We start from the raw sequence: 15,564 nt of genomic DNA, 5'->3' as shown, positions 1-15,564 counted from the left end.
GCCATGCACATGTTGGTGTTAGTGTATTTTTTTCACACAATTAGTGTGATGTTTAGCAATTGCCTAATTTAAATGGAACTAATAGCTAAATGAGGAAACATAAAATAAAATTATATATACATGTTGGACTTTACTAAATAACAATAATCTCTTAACAGGGGCCATAATATTAAGAAAAATGGGTATACATTACTTAGATGTAAATCGTAAAAAATAATTTCTATTTGAAAAACTAATTCTAAATTGTCTCATTTGTCTATCCAATGGAAATGCAAACTTGCAAAAGACCGTAACATAAATCATTTAGACGATAAAGAATTTATGTGTATAAGAGTAGTCAGTAAACTAATAGCAAAATAAAATAGAGTACAATCTTATAAAATGAAAACAAAAAACAGAGTATAATCATGATTTCATAAGAGCAAAGCACAGCAATTTATTTCGTATCGATATTGAAAGATCGTATTGCTAATCCTTCAAAGAGTCATACACAAATATTTACCACAAAATAAAATAACTCCTGAGTTTACCAAGTAAACTGCCAATATCATCCATATCATATCATAAGATTAAAATTAATCCTTGTTAAGATGGACCAATCAAACACAATGCACACAACAAATTAATTAATTCCGGTAATATGTTTTAGCATGCATGCTTTGAAGTGGGAGATATATATATACTTATTTATATGAAGATGTTTTGGTCAAAAGTGCATTAAATCTTAAGAAATTTTTTATAATTAATTAAGTTAGATGGGGGAATGAGTCCGAATGAGAATGGGTCATAGATACATAGAATTATGGAAATGGTCCCAAATAAGTGAAATATATATAGAAGACAAATAAAATTATGAGAAGAAAGGCCGTTGAAGATGGATGACACCATCCTTTAAAAGCATGGGGTCTTCTCTTTCAAAATTGTCTCTCGGGTTATCTTCATTGGCAGTCTCAAAGTACCTAACTTTGTATCAAATCTCACCATTTTGTTTTTGTATCCTTTTGTATCCGATGCATGGGAATGATATTGACTCCTAAACTCCATCATACTTCTTACACACACCTCCACATACATATGAAGACCTTTAAATAAAAACGATTTTCCTCTACTTGATTGAGAAGATTCATAATAGATGCATTTTCCTTGCTAACTAGATAAATACATGACCAATGTTCGCAATGTAGTTAATCTAATTGTAAATCAGTAAGGTGGTATTCGGTTTCCAAGATAAAATAATATCAAGATATAATTTAGGATTGAGTTGTGAGATTATTTTAGTCATATGGGGTTAGCTATGACTAATTATCCCATGATTTTTCATCTATGATTGAGTTGTGAGGTTGAATCTCATAAACCAAACGCACCATAAATTAATCTCGGATGCAATCTTACAAACCGAACACCCTTTAAATGTATCGCCTGTAGTGGCTGATCCAGACCACAAAATAGAGGGAGCGGAATAGTAAATGTCCCAAGATATATTCTGGAAAACATGTTTTATGTTGCTTGTATTATAAAAATTTAATTTTCACGCATTTATGAGTAGAAATTTATTTATAATATGATTTGTGATTATTATTTTAATTAATTCATAGATAATACTCCATCCGTCTGCGAATAAGAGTCTCATTTTTTTCCAACATAGTTTTTAAGAAATGTTAAGAAAGTGGGTAGAAGAAAGTTAGTGGAATATGAGTCTAACTTGTATAGTATTAGTTTTAAATGAGACGTGAGTGAAATGAGTAAGTGGAACGTAGAGCCTCTTTACCATTTATATTAATTATGAACTGAGATTCCTATTCGCGGACGGACCAAAATGAAAAAACGAGACTCCTATTCACGGACGGAGGGAATATTAAATAATTGAACAAACAGTATTTCTTCTATATTATAGACTGATGGATAGCCTCATGGTTACATAAGATCTTTCAGCCGATACGTTGTAGAAATAAGTTATCGACATTCTCAAACTAGATAGATGTTGACAATCTGTTGCAAACAGTTGTTGGTATTGATCTGAAGTCACTTCCTATCTTGGATGACTAATAATACTGAATGGATCACTAAATACTTCTTGATGGTTAAAGTACGAGGTGTGCGATTATTTTATTTCTTAATCTATATCTGCAACATTGAATATACAGTGTTGGTCATACACCTTTTAGACTTGTTAATATGTGCGGATTTGTTCGTAACCCAGTATTCATGCCATTTTAGGTAGCTTGACCAGCATACGAGAATGACTAATATTTTTCACTTATAGAATCATATCTGCTCCAGAGTTGAATGCTAAATCAATATTAACCACGATAGTAACACAAATTAGTACTCCTTAAAGACTTTAATTTAATTGGGTAAATTAAATTAACCAATCACTATTGAGATAAGATTTGTCCAAATCTTCCTCGATCCCTAGCCAAGCCTAAAAGATGGTCTTGAAAATGAGAAGAGAATCTGATCACAATATGATTGTATTGTGATTTTAAAAAATTTCGGAAATCTTGAGAATGAGAAATTTAGAATTCTCTCTCTCGTGATATTTTCTCTACTCCATGTTTAGAGGTTTGATAATTTATTGCCCATACAATAATCAAACTTTTGAGTAAGAATAAATTACTAGAAGATTTGAGGTCAAATCCAATTGGTGGACTGACGGCAGTAGCAAGCCCTCGTCTACAAAGAAAAGATCGGCATAACAAAGGTAATCTTTGATCCATAGGAGTATGCATGACTGCTTATCAAATTACGTTCTAAATTAGATACGGAGTATTAATTTTGTAAATGAATTTTCAGAAATGATCATATGAGATCCTCATGACAAGGATCTTCGAGTATCCCGAGAAAAATTACCGTGAAAAAATATATGGAATAGTATTATTTTACTTATGTCGTAAGTCCTCAATTAACAACATTTGTCAAATCTATTAAAGACCCACAACGAGGAAGCATTGATTGTTTTCTCAACATCAAGAGTCTGCACGAATATATTTTGAGCAAGCTTTTGGCATTTTGCAAGCTCGTTTACGTTTTATCAAATGCATGTGTCTTACCTAGGATCGTGATATTGTGAAAAAATAATGATTGGTTGCATAATCATGCACAATATGATAATGGTGGATGAAAGAAACACATACATAATCGTGTTCTAACAGAATCTATACAAGATTGTCTGGGATAAAATAATCGACAAAGTGAAGATGAAGAACTAATGATTTCGTATACTCCATGAATAAGATTGCAAATCTGACTTTTTTATAGTACTCCAATGAAAAAAGCACAACTTCTCGGTAGAGAAACTTACAAAACGTTGTTAGATGACTTAGTTGAGCATATATGAAAAAATCGATAATTGTAACTTAATTTTTAATTTCCGTATGTTGTTTCAGTTTCGAGTTTCGTATAATTTAGTTATCGTAATTAATATTTTTTGTTTGTTTATTTACATTTTTTAGTTTGTCATTTTTTGTATTTTTTAAAAATAATTTTGTAGTAATAAAATGTTTTAATTGTCTTTATTATAAGTAATTATATTATTATTAAAAATAATATAATAAGATATACTATAATAATTTGGTTAGAAGATTATTAATAAATCATTAAAAAATACTACTGTATATGATTAAGTTGGAAGAACAAGAGATAATATTTACAACTTGTAAATATTATCTAAGAGTACTTAATCCAAATCCAAGGGTAGCAATAGAATATTGTATGCAATAAGATAAGGAGCAACAAAATCACGAGAAAACTACTTTTGTGGCCAACTTCGAATTTCCAACCAATTTTTATTTTTAACCTCTTCTGAGGATGCCCTACACCTATTGAATTTATCTACCTCGGCTTTGCCCTTATTGCATCCCATTCATAAGTCATGAAATTTTTTTATTCAAATCAAATTAATTTACATTCCGCGGCTTTTCTTACTTCGTATATGAGAGAATTCATTCAATAAATTTCACATGTATTACCAATGTAAAAAAATCTGACATGCATTGCCTTAAACAATCAATATGGAATACCGGAGTTCAGAACAATTGATCATCCATAAAAACCAACGTCCCCATTAACCATGACTATGTTGGATCATAGGACTGTAGAATCCGTAACATTCGATCTTTCTTGAGGACCAAATGACCAACGATGTCATTACTCCAAGTCACCTTACGCAATAACAAGTGATGTAAGACACTACTCGAATTACGTAAATAACAAGTCCATCCGTCCCAAGATATTAGACCCACTTTTTTTGGGCACATGAATTTAGGAGGTGTAAGTGAAGTTGATAATAAAGTAAATTTTTATCATAAATAGAAATGGGTCAAATATGTTGGGACATCCCAAAATGGTATATGAGTCTAATATCTTAGGACGTAGTGATTACGATAGATTGAGATATTTAATAAAGTATTTCAGCAAAATAACATAAACCCTGACAAATTGGCCTGTTTCTAAAATCTGCGCATTTATATTGTAATATAATCTCCAATTTTAAAATACTTTCTGGATATTTCTTTCTTTTTCCAATAGTTTTAGAATTAAATCAAATAAAACGTACACGCCTTTGAATATTTTTTTGGAACTATACCTCCAATCAATGTACTAGTTGGTTTCAAACTCACTGAAATTCACCCATTTGTACATACACTTATTTATCTTGATACACTCATCAATCACTATGGTGAACCGGAATAAAATCTACTACAAAATCAAGGTCGAAAATAACATGTAAGTTTGAAATATCAAAAAAAATCACAAGCAATATAGATAATGTTTAAGAAACGTATTAAATATAATCAAAATCCATTGAACAAAAAGAGCATAACGTGTAAGTAAATAATGCCACACACACTTGAAATCATTGCATCCAAAATCCACCTCTCCCCTTTTTCTAGATTCCCGTGAGAAAGGTTTGTCCACATCAGCAGTCACAATCCCGGCAGCCAATGGCAGCGCTCCACCTCATCAGATAATATATCCCATGATAGAATTAATTGAGTGAATTAGATTTGGGGTTTGGGATTATGCTGCTAATTACATAATTGCCCTTTGCTACTGAACTCTAATCATTAAAAGCAAGGGCCTTTTTGGTAAAGCAAAGGAAAATAATTTGTAGTAGTACTAGAAAATAAGACATTGTGGTCCATCAGCATTCACAGAAGCCATGCTACCTTCTAATCCGGTCATCCCCATTCGCCATAAGAGGGGTGTTTTGTTGTGGACTGTAATTACAGATAACAGTCTTCCTTCATTTCTCCTTTTTTTTCAATCCCACCTCTCCCGTGACTTACTACTAAATATAAATACTCTTTAGATATTTCATTCAACTCAACTACACCACCTTTTCTCAAAGCAAACAAGTTTTGTGAATTTGAAATTGATGAGGTGAAAGCAGAGGTGTTTAGACAAGAATGTCGTCGTCTTGTTTGAGCAGAGCATACAGATTAGAGGCGCTGGACCTTGACATTATAAAATCCCCTTCTTCAACTTGTTGGATTTCCAGCTCTTCTTCGCCGTCATCAACGCTATCGGAGTCCAGCAACGCCATCTCCACGAGGAAGCCGCGCACGCCGAGGAAGAGGCCGAACCAGACCTACAATGAGGCGGCGGCAATTCTGTCCACGGCGTACCCCAAGATTTTCCCGGCTGCCAAGGCGGGGAACTCCCACGGCGGCGCATTCATGTTCGAGCCTTCGGAGCTGCTCATGCCGCTCCGCCAAGTGGACACGTTGCGGATGCTTCTCGACCTCGATCTCGAGAAGCCGGTTGACATCAAGGGGCTGAGGAAGGCGTGCTGGAGCACCCCCGAGATATCGAACTCGTCGCAGTGTGAAGACGAGGAGGAGGAGTTCGACGCGGAGTCGATTTTGGATGAGGAGATTGGGGGTGGGATTGAGAGCATAATGGGGAATCTTGAAATGGAGAATAAGGAAAATGATGCTCCTGTGAATAACACGTTTTGCTATGGATATCCGGTGGGATTGGGATTGGAATCGAGGGCGATGAGGGGAGCTGATGAGTGGTGGAAGTTCCCTTGTGTTAATGTGTTTGATGTGAATCCGAATGTTGTTGGTGGAAAGAAAAAGAAGAAAGTGGAAATCAAGAAAGTGGAAGAAACAGAGGACTCTGTTTCCCCTGAGCCGAATGCTGGGATGCTCGGCCTCAAATTGAACTATGACTGCGTCGCGCACGCTTGGTCGGATAAGCCTTGGCCATTCCCCGATGAGTCCCCGGAGTCCGACGTTCGGGTAAGTTAATGTCAATCACTTTCTGGTTTTGGTTAATATCTTAGTACACCCTTTTTTTTTCATTCATTTTGAGAAAATCGTAATAAATAATTAAAGTAGATAAATATTGTTAGTAGAGTAGTGAATAGTCTTTTCTATGGTAGTATTTGAATTTTCTGAAAAATGAAAGAATGATAATGCAGGCAAGATTAGCACAGATAGAGCTGTTTTCGGAGAAGGGGGGAGTGAGAGAGGCGAGCGTGCAGCGCTACAAGGAGAAAAGGCGGACGCGCCTCTTCTCGAAGAAAATACGATACCAAGTCCGCAAAGTCAATGCCGATCGTCGCCCTAGAATGAAGGGACGCTTTGTTAGAACGCCCACTTCATCTGATGATTAGACCTCTTTTTTCTTTCTTTTTTCTCTAATAATTATTTACAGTGGAATTGCATATATGAGTTGCAATGCCTAGTGAAGGAGTAGATGAAATTACTAGTCTTAGTTTTTCTGCTTTTTCTAAAAATTTTGGCCCCCAACTTTAGTTTGTATTCCCATTTACTACCTTAAACAAGTGTTATTCAACCAAGACATAGATTGCATTTTTCACTTATTTATGGAGTATAACATTATTCTCTTATCTTTCATTATGAGTATTCATTATTTACAGATTAGGTTAATTTGTGTTGAGGCTTTAAATTAAATAAAACTATACTCCGAAATTAAGTGTATCATCTTTCTTTTTTATCCACTATTTAATCTTATTATCCATTTATGAGTCTACAGCAGTGGTCCGAAATAACACAACTTTTTAGGGGTGGGTCATTTAGACATTCCTATATTGTCAAATTAAAATGGTTACATCTTCAATTGAAATATACGATGATGTAGTCGACCATTTTTAACATGCTACACACAACATACCCTAAAATGAGACTGATGTGAAAATTGAAAACGAACTTCATGTTTATAGTTCAGTATTAAAAAATGTAGGATGAATCAAAATTTGATTAATTTGGCAATGTGATCTTAGACATTTATTAATAGATGTATTATTGCCATATTTGAAAGAGCATGTTTTGTGGCAATTTTAGACATTATACATTTTCAACCTTGTCACTCAAACATAGAAAATAAAAAGAAACATTAATAGTCCAAAACAACGTGAGCTTGAGCTATGTAGTCAATCACTTTCTGGTAGTACAAATTCGTGATGTCGGGAGCATCTCGACCATCCAATTTCCAAATTAAGCATTAGTTTTGTTTCTTCATCACAAATTCTCATGCTCAGATGGAGCCGAGTGTGTGTAACTTTGTTCACCTATCGTTTATTTATAGCTATCTCACTTTATCATTCTTTTTTCTAGAATGACAACTTTAATGATTTTTTCTAAAATGACCAACCCTATCGTTTATATTTCCTATTTTCCACACTTGAATATATTTTGATGAAATAATACACGTCTGATTACAGTAATTAACATCATTATTCAAGTTGCTTTGTTTTCGTTCAAGGTAATAGTATATTGTAAACAATTAAACTGCTATTTTCCAAAAATGGGATACTTCTTGAAAATTTATTACAGGTCACTGGGCATAATAAACTGTAGACTGGTTAGCGGTTACCCAGAAGACAAAGATCTAGATATGGACAATAATAGTTATATAAATATGCCTAAAGCTGTAAGCTTTATAGGTGAACATCAAATATTCAGCCAACATAGTAGGGTGTAACAAAAGAATTAGAAATAACAAGATTGCCCACTATAACTAAAAAACTTCATCTGTTACTATATTAACTCATTGCTGATTTTCATCTGATAATACATGGCCGGACTCAAATATCTACAACTACAGCACAAGTCTTGAGATGCTATCTATTCACCAAAAGCAAATGACTCTTTATCTCTCTAATTGCAGAGAAACAGGCATATTGCAGAAAAATGTAATGCAAAAAAGTGTCTAATAATAATTTCAAAAAAAAGTTAAAAAAATATGGTCACATTTTCTCCTTTAATTCTGCTATTGGTACAAAAAGAACAGAGCAGTCACCTGAGTTATTACCCTTGGCTTTACCTAATCTCGAGCATGGAAGTTCAAGGAGACGTCGATGCAGTATCTCTATCCTACTCTTGATTTCACAGAGCCTTTTCATCTTGGTTTCTGATTCCAGCATACAACCCCTGCTTTTGCTATTCAGCTTCTTCTTGGCTTCTTTCGCTTTGTCTCGTAGATGCTTCAGGCTCACATCATCACCAGGATCCACACTCATCTGACAGCAGCAAATTTCAATGAAAAAGATGCCCGTGTATACTTTGGTGCAAGTCAGCATTTTATATCCATGAAAATTATATTCCATAGATGATACAGCAGAACAAGAATCAGAGATGCAGTTGTACTTTTTAGGAATAATACCTGGTTTCTGCCTGATTGTAACAATGGTTTCCGTCGCTGCTTTATCTTATTAGAATGGTTCAGCAAGTGGGTATTCCTTCTTTGAAGAATTCCTTTTGAAACCTTAGTCTTTGCTGATGCAGTATTGTTCCTCGATTGGATTTGATCCCAGACACCCTCCTTAGTATCTGATGAGGATTCCTTTTGAATACCAGGGCTAACTGGAACTTCTGCACTTCCGGTCTGTTCAAAGACATTGCTTATCAATTATTACAACTTCAGATCTAAATATGCATGCTTAATACACGTATAATGATTTCACTTAAGACATGACATATAACTGCTATTCCTTTATTAGAAAAAAACAGAAGATAAAATGGTTGTTATTTGGTTTGTATTATATCCAGTTAGACCACCTACACTAGAAGACTCAATGATTTGGCAGCCCAAATAAAGGAAAAAATTTAAGAAAGTTCAATAGAAAAAATTTTATAAACTGGGAGCTTAAACAGATACTTACTTGCTTTCTCGCTTTCAACGCCAGGTACCGTGCATTCTTGAACCATTTGTTCACCTACAAGTACAAATGCAAAAAAAAAAGCAATTATGGATCATGCATAGCCAACAGTAAATACTCTGTGCATCTACATATGTCTATTCTGATGGATCAATGTCTGGCATGTCAGTATATTGGTTGGCATAAGGATTAGTAGTCTCTTTTGCCCCTTCTTTGTGGATACTCTTATTTCCTTACAGGTATAATTTGTGACTGGCACGCAATAATACACACAATAACATAACAATTCACACATATTCAATAGTGCGATTAATTATCTTATTTCATATTTCAGACTACTTAGCAAGCTGTGATGAACTTCATGTTAGCTAGCATAAATGCATTGAAAAAATGATGAAGTCAGCAAATTTAAACAATTTTGGCAATAGATGTTGTTTATGAACGTCTGAAATTTGTATTATCTCCCTTTCATCTGTTCAAATCTAAATCTTTCCAAATATAACAAGGCATTACCTTCTCAAATTCTAGGCCTAGCTGCTTCGAAAGACTCACTCTCAAAGCTCTTTCTGGAAGTTCATTCTCAGCAAAAACAAGTCTAAGCTTCTGAAGAAAATAATAACAAACAATGAGCATACCTGGTGAATTGATCATACTTACCAAGAAAACAGAAGCAATGTTACCTCGACTGCATCATGCGGGAGTCTGAAAATTGGTCTTTTCATCTTCTCGGTCAACTGTTTCTCTTTCAAATCTGAAAGAGCTTCCACACAAAATTTGTTATCAGTTTCACCTAGAGTTATCAAAGTGCTGGCAGCATTAGTCTCCGTTGTTTTCCGCTTCTTTTTGGTGGGACCCCAGTCTTCATCTTCACTGATTTGTTCACTTTCAGTAGCATTCTTTCCGAACATTTCCTAAAGACAATGGGGCAAAATCACATGCCTGACAATATGGTTTCTGGATTTCTATATATTTATGGGAGGTAGATGAAAAATATCAAGATTTCAAATAATGTTCTCACTCATGCATGTGCTTAATGGTTGAAGACATAGATTTCAACTTGTGATTCTTCCTATCTCAATAAATAAGCAAAAGAAAATCATTCAAGAATTCAGAAAACAAACCCACATCCCCTTCAAAGAATTCAGTGAATAAATTAGTCTTCCTTATCCTCGAGATAGCAGATTTTCAGAAGATCTTGGAACTTTTTAGGTAAAAGTACATTAAGCAAGCACAAATCAATCATTATTCACCAAGAAGTATAGCTGTGTAGAGTAAATCTTGATTCCTTACATTGTATAGCTTGATATAGTCGACAGCTGCTCTCTGTCTAGGATGGGATACAACTTCACCATTCTGGATCTCATCAGAATCTCCTCCAATTAACTCCAGAGTTTCATCAAAAGATCTATTGCTTCTAACTTCAAATCTTCCATCTTCATCCTCAAGCGAGCCCAGGAAACTGGAACTACACCGAGAAGCATCAGATTCAGATGTAGACATATTGCCACTGCAACTGCATTCATTTCTATCTGGATCATAGTCATCATCTTCAGAATCATCGGATGGCCATTCCTCTTCTTGAAATAACACAGAATTTGCACCATCAGGTAATGCAGCTTCGTCCTTGAAAACATCCTGTTATAATTCAAGATGGCACTGTATCAAACTATGGACAATGCTTGTGTAAATATCTATGCGACTAGTTATAGAACATCCTACTTGCCAACTACTATCCAGGGGAAAATGAGTCCCAAGGTGAGCATTTGTTGCTTCCAGTATCTCTGTCTTCTTCTTACAAAATTTGCAAAACCACCCTTCATCCCCTGGAGGAACTGGCAACATGGCTAACTTCACATGTAGTTCACAAAGAAATAGAGTTTTGGCATATGCTACTGTAAAGGTACAAAATCCAACCTATTGATTAATCTACATTAAACAATAAAAATATAGCTCACTATTTTCTGTAGACAATGGAGGATCCATGCACTCTTGGTGAAAAGCACGGTTGCATGTCCCATCACAAAGAATAATGTCATTATCTGGGAGCTCTTCACGCAACTTACATTTGGCACAGATTATCTGAGCATAAAAAAATAAGAAAGCCATGAATCTTGTGAAAGAAAAATGCTATGTAGGAACACATATAAAGGATTTTGCTAAAGAGATTATTTACTTCCAAATATGACAAAGAGTAACTATATATGCTTAATGGATTATGGTTCGGCAGTCAAGAGATCAGTTGCTAAACACATATGAACATCATATATCCCGTCAAATTATATGAAGAGAGAAAAGGGGGAGCTGACATGTTCATGGTGCATAGATCCATCAGGAGCAACTGCTGCATCATTTATACGCCCATCCGAACTTAGCAAATCCAATTGATGAATGGCTTCACGAATCCCAAGTTTGCACTTCAATATCTGCTGTTCAGCTCTTTGTAGTTCTTTCTCTGGTTTAATCTTTTCTCGGCTGGAAGGAAAAGGTCACTTCATGTAAGTAGAATGCAGCACGTTCCAATGAGAACAATATGAGATAAAAAAAATATAGTCTGATGGAATTGATCCTGAACAAATTTAAGCCGCAGCTGACTTTTCCCACGAAGGAAACCAATTTTACATCCAAATCAATACAAAAACAATGTTTAAGCAGTACACTATCCACTCTTGAACTATCACCCAAACCTTCTCCAACTTAAAACTACTCACCCTAAGGCTAACATAATAGTTTGATTGCAGGATATACAGCAACACATAAAGAACTGCATCCACAAGTAGGCAGCTTAGATAAAAAACAAAGGGGCGTGATTATATACCTCTGACCTTTCCAACCTTCTGCTGAGTATGCATCAATTAGGTTCTGCTCCAGTTTCACTTTTATTAATAGGTATCTTGTCCGCCTTTGCAAGCGAGAAGCTTCGTCAAGCTCCACATTGTTTTTTTTCTTCTTTTTCCTTCTCTTTGACTTCCGTGAGTTCGCATCTTTATCATTGGCCTTATTAGCATTAGTAGATTTATCTTTCAGACCACCGAAAGATGGTTGCTTCTTGAAGGTTTTGGTCCTATTGAAAATGGTTTTCTTGACAACCTTTCTCCTCTTGAAGCTCACATTTCCATCATCTTTTCCTGAGCTCTTGCTTTTACACTTAGATAAGGATGAGTGAACCTTGATGCCGGATTTTATTTCTCGTGCTTTTCTTTTAGATTTTGAGGAGTGGCCCTTGTTTTGGGGTTTTAGTTCTCGTTTCAAGCTTTCCAAAGTTCTTTCATCATCTTCTACATTCGACTTCTTACGAGTTGTTTTGGCCGCCCCGGGCATACTGAATATACGATATGAAGTATCAGCATCAAACCTGAGAATATATACAAAGATAAACAGACATGAGCAAGATCAATCAAACAAGTAGACTTCACCTTCAGTTAATCGTACCAAAGGAAAAACAGACATGAGTAAGATCGATATAAACTTCATCATCAGAATACAGGAAGCAGAAAACTATTTTACAATAAATATATCCAATTCTTGGCAAAAACCCCATTACCCCCAATTCAGTAGCTACAACACGATCACTTAGACAATGACCTACTCTGGATTAACAATCAAATTCTAATAATTTGATCAGGCACACAGAATTTAAATCACCTTCGATATCATCATACAGAGAAAGAAACGCACAGCAATTCAACAAACTCCGAAAAAAATTATTCTAGATTTCCATCCAAAATGCTCAAGATAATAAATAGTCATGTTCAAACAGCTAGTGGAGCAGGAAATAATAGGTCACCTCAGAAAAAAACCAGAGAATGAGAGATCTGCAAAAGCGAGCGGAGGCTCATGCAATGACCGGTGCCGGTAACATACAATTCAACCAATACTGGATAACTATTGAGAGACGACTACGAGAAATCTTAAATCATAGAATTGATAAACTGATTGATTTGATGTGCATTAGGGAAAGTGTATTGAAATATTTGAATATAGTTGAATCTGGTGCAGAGAAAACAAGTCGCCGGCGCTATGAAAGTTCACGGCCAGCCAACCGTCTTTTATTTTGCGTGTTCAAACGAAGCTTTTTATCAAGTTAAAGTGTAACATTACTACTTAATTAAGTATCATAACAGAGAATTGAAGGGTTAATGGATTTCAAATAATCCACTAAATAGAATTAGGGCAGTAGTCAAATTTGTTACTAGGATAGGACAGATCTCTCTGCGCATTATATTTCTTTGCAACATTTTAAGAGATCTAATTATTTAATTTTTAAAACAATAGAATAAATATATAATTTTTAAAATTTTAAAAAAATTTTAAAAAATTCGGGTAATTTGGCTGTACCCGACGATAACCCAAAAATTCTATACCCGCACCTGGTCCCGAAACCCAAAAAATTGGGTATTAGGTATCCAATTACCCGATAATTCGAGTTTGGATATCGAGTATCCAATATCCGATATCCATTTTGACAGCCCTAGATCCACTAACAAGGTTGATCTGCCCCTACTCATCATCATAAATTTAAATCGGCAATCTTTTACTATTCGTGACTCTGAACACAATACCATGCGATTGTCCCTAACTAATGACATATCTATTCAAAATTAATTCAAAGTGAGTAAGGGATTGATCAACATTTTTTTACCAAGCAAGGATTGATCTTGCCTTTTGTTAATTATTATTGTATATAATAGAATCAAAGAAAATTGTCGACGTTCAAATCTAAATGACAACCTTCCCTTGGATCAGAAGGGTATTAATGACATCCGAGAAATCAACACTTATGACCTTGATTATCACTACTCGAGACTTTGAATTCCAAAACCCTATCACCTAAATGTAACAACTAACAAGCAATCATGTGCTATTGCACAATCCATTAGCATTGGTTTATGTTTATTAACAACGTCACAAGAGTACCCTTGATACGATCGTGGAAGTCGTGCATCAAAGTTTTCACTCAAGACGTGAACCAGGGATAGATTGAGGCCCCAAGAACAGGGCAAAGCCATGCAAGGAGGTAAGTTGTAGCTGGAGCAAAATACAAATAGTAATCGGTATGACATCCAAACAGACCAAAGTCTCTAGAAAGACTACAATCGTCTTCATCTTCGAAAAAGCTTCGCGCGAGTACCTCGTCGCCTCAATTGGAATCCAATGAAGATAGTTATGACCGTTCTACGAAAGTCGCACATTTAAGCGTCCGATTTACGAGATGGATGAGTCCTACTCCAAGGAGACCGAGCTACCTGGGTGGCTATCTTGTCAATGCCACATGATCCGGGTGAGAAGCTGAGAAAAACGCACCAAGTCCAGAATGCCTGAGTAGGGCGGGTGGCTCCCCTGTCAAGTCCACCCTGTCCAGGTGAGTTGTGCTAGATGGCCATTTTTTCCAACTTATGTTATTTTTAATTCTTTGTTTAAGGGTTAATATAAACAGACCCCTTAATTATTTTGCAAATTAGACAATGATGAATTATTAAATTGTGAATTCCTTGTGAGGTTTCTTCCCTTTGGAAATTTATTCAATTCTTATAGGATGCTTGTTTTTTCCTGTGATTGAATCAAACAGAGGTATGCACACATGGCTTGTGTATCCATGGAGCAGTGGATTCATAGTGGTCTAGCATTGTGAAAGTTACCTAGGAGATCACATGCTTGATTTCAACTCATACACTTCTTCACTTTTTAATCACCCATAAAATAGTAATTTTATTTCAACCATCTATACCAAATTCAAAAGTAAAAGAATATTCTATATCAACTTCCTTTTTATCAATGTTTTAAAAACCGGACCGGTGAGTGAATCGGCGGAGCTACTAGTTCATGGTTCAATCAGTTTGGTTGAACCGTTTTACTGTTACAAATTATATATATAATATAAAAAATATTTTCAATTTAATAGATGATAAAATAAACTCTATGTATAACAAAATACTTTAAATATATAAATATTAAAAAATAGTAGATAATAAAATCTAATTAATTTTTATCAATAAATATAGTTAAATATACAAGTTAGTGTGGATAAAAATTTTACTATTTTAGATATAAAAATAGATAAGTTCATATTATTTAAAAATATATATATGGCAATATATATATATATAATATATAAGTAAATATGAAGTATTAGTTAGTTTTAATAGAAAGGTATATAGTAAATAATTTAGTAAACCTTAGGTATAACTACTACCTATATTATAAAATACTAACAATTAAATCTAGTATAGAGTAAAATTTAGTAAATGATAAATATATTATCATATTAATAACTACTTATTGGAATATAAATTTAAACATGAATGATTAGTTTGAGTGATAAAAAGTGTTTTGTTTTAATATAAGAATAACTAATGTTGAAGTTATTACCAAGAAATGCTTTTATTGGAGTGGTAATAGACTTGGTTTCTTGACCAAGAGGTCATGAGTTCAATCCC

The 15,564-nt window shown here is 34.6% G+C and overlaps 2 protein-coding genes across 3 annotated transcripts; one reads left to right on the top strand and one right to left on the bottom strand.

The window, feature by feature from the left end:
• The first annotated feature begins 5,214 nt into the window (after positions 1 to 5,214).
• Positions 5,215 to 6,808, top strand: LOC125204373 (protein CHLOROPLAST IMPORT APPARATUS 2-like). Its single transcript, XM_048103024.2, has 2 exons — positions 5,215 to 6,245; positions 6,428 to 6,808. The coding sequence occupies exons 1-2, from the start codon at positions 5,409 to 5,411 to the stop codon at positions 6,620 to 6,622; spliced, it is 1,032 nt and encodes a 343-aa protein (XP_047958981.1). The 5' UTR covers positions 5,215 to 5,408; the 3' UTR covers positions 6,623 to 6,808.
• Positions 6,809 to 7,990: 1,182 nt separating this feature from the next.
• LOC125208086 (pathogenesis-related homeodomain protein-like) lies at positions 7,991 to 13,210 on the bottom strand. 2 transcript variants are annotated; one of them, XM_048107644.2, is made up of 11 exons: positions 12,915 to 13,210; positions 11,946 to 12,482; positions 11,437 to 11,602; positions 11,086 to 11,209; positions 10,850 to 10,962; positions 10,421 to 10,765; positions 9,811 to 10,041; positions 9,644 to 9,733; positions 9,134 to 9,187; positions 8,635 to 8,856; positions 7,991 to 8,491 (listed from the first exon to the last, which is right to left on the bottom strand). In XM_048107644.2, exons 2-11 carry the CDS (start codon positions 12,446 to 12,448, stop codon positions 8,219 to 8,221), a joined length of 2,121 nt encoding a protein of 706 aa, XP_047963601.1. In that variant the 5' UTR covers positions 12,449 to 12,482; positions 12,915 to 13,210; the 3' UTR covers positions 7,991 to 8,218. The 2 variants fall into 2 exon arrangements, with proteins under 2 accessions (XP_047963601.1, XP_047963602.1); XM_048107645.2 differs by having other exon boundaries at positions 10,850 to 10,953.
• Positions 13,211 to 15,564: the final 2,354 nt, after the last annotated feature.

This window comes from Salvia hispanica, chromosome 6 (assembly GCF_029641045.1).
Source record: "Salvia hispanica isolate PSC_SH4W2 chromosome 6, Shi_PSC_v1, whole genome shotgun sequence".
Classification (NCBI taxonomy): domain Eukaryota; kingdom Viridiplantae; phylum Streptophyta; class Magnoliopsida; order Lamiales; family Lamiaceae; genus Salvia; species Salvia hispanica.
The sequence above is the reverse complement of the archived record's forward strand: the minus strand, read 5'-3'. Positions and strand labels throughout refer to the sequence as shown.

Coding starts and splice junctions, on each gene's coding strand:
- LOC125208086 (XM_048107644.2), bottom strand. CDS start 12,448: ATGCCCGGGGCGGCCAAAACAACTCGTAAGAAGTCGAATGTAGAAGAT. Junction 10,963..11,085: donor TCCATTGTCTACAGAAAATA/GTGAGCTATATT, acceptor CCATGTTGCCAG/TTCCTCCAGGGGATGAAGGG. Junction 9,734..9,810: donor TCCCGCATGATGCAGTCGAG/GTAACATTGCTT, acceptor TATTTTCTTCAG/AAGCTTAGACTTGTTTTTGC.
- LOC125204373 (XM_048103024.2), top strand. CDS start 5,409: ATGTCGTCGTCTTGTTTGAGCAGAGCATACAGATTAGAGGCGCTGGAC. Junction 6,246..6,427: donor CCCCGGAGTCCGACGTTCGG/GTAAGTTAATGT, acceptor ATGATAATGCAG/GCAAGATTAGCACAGATAGA.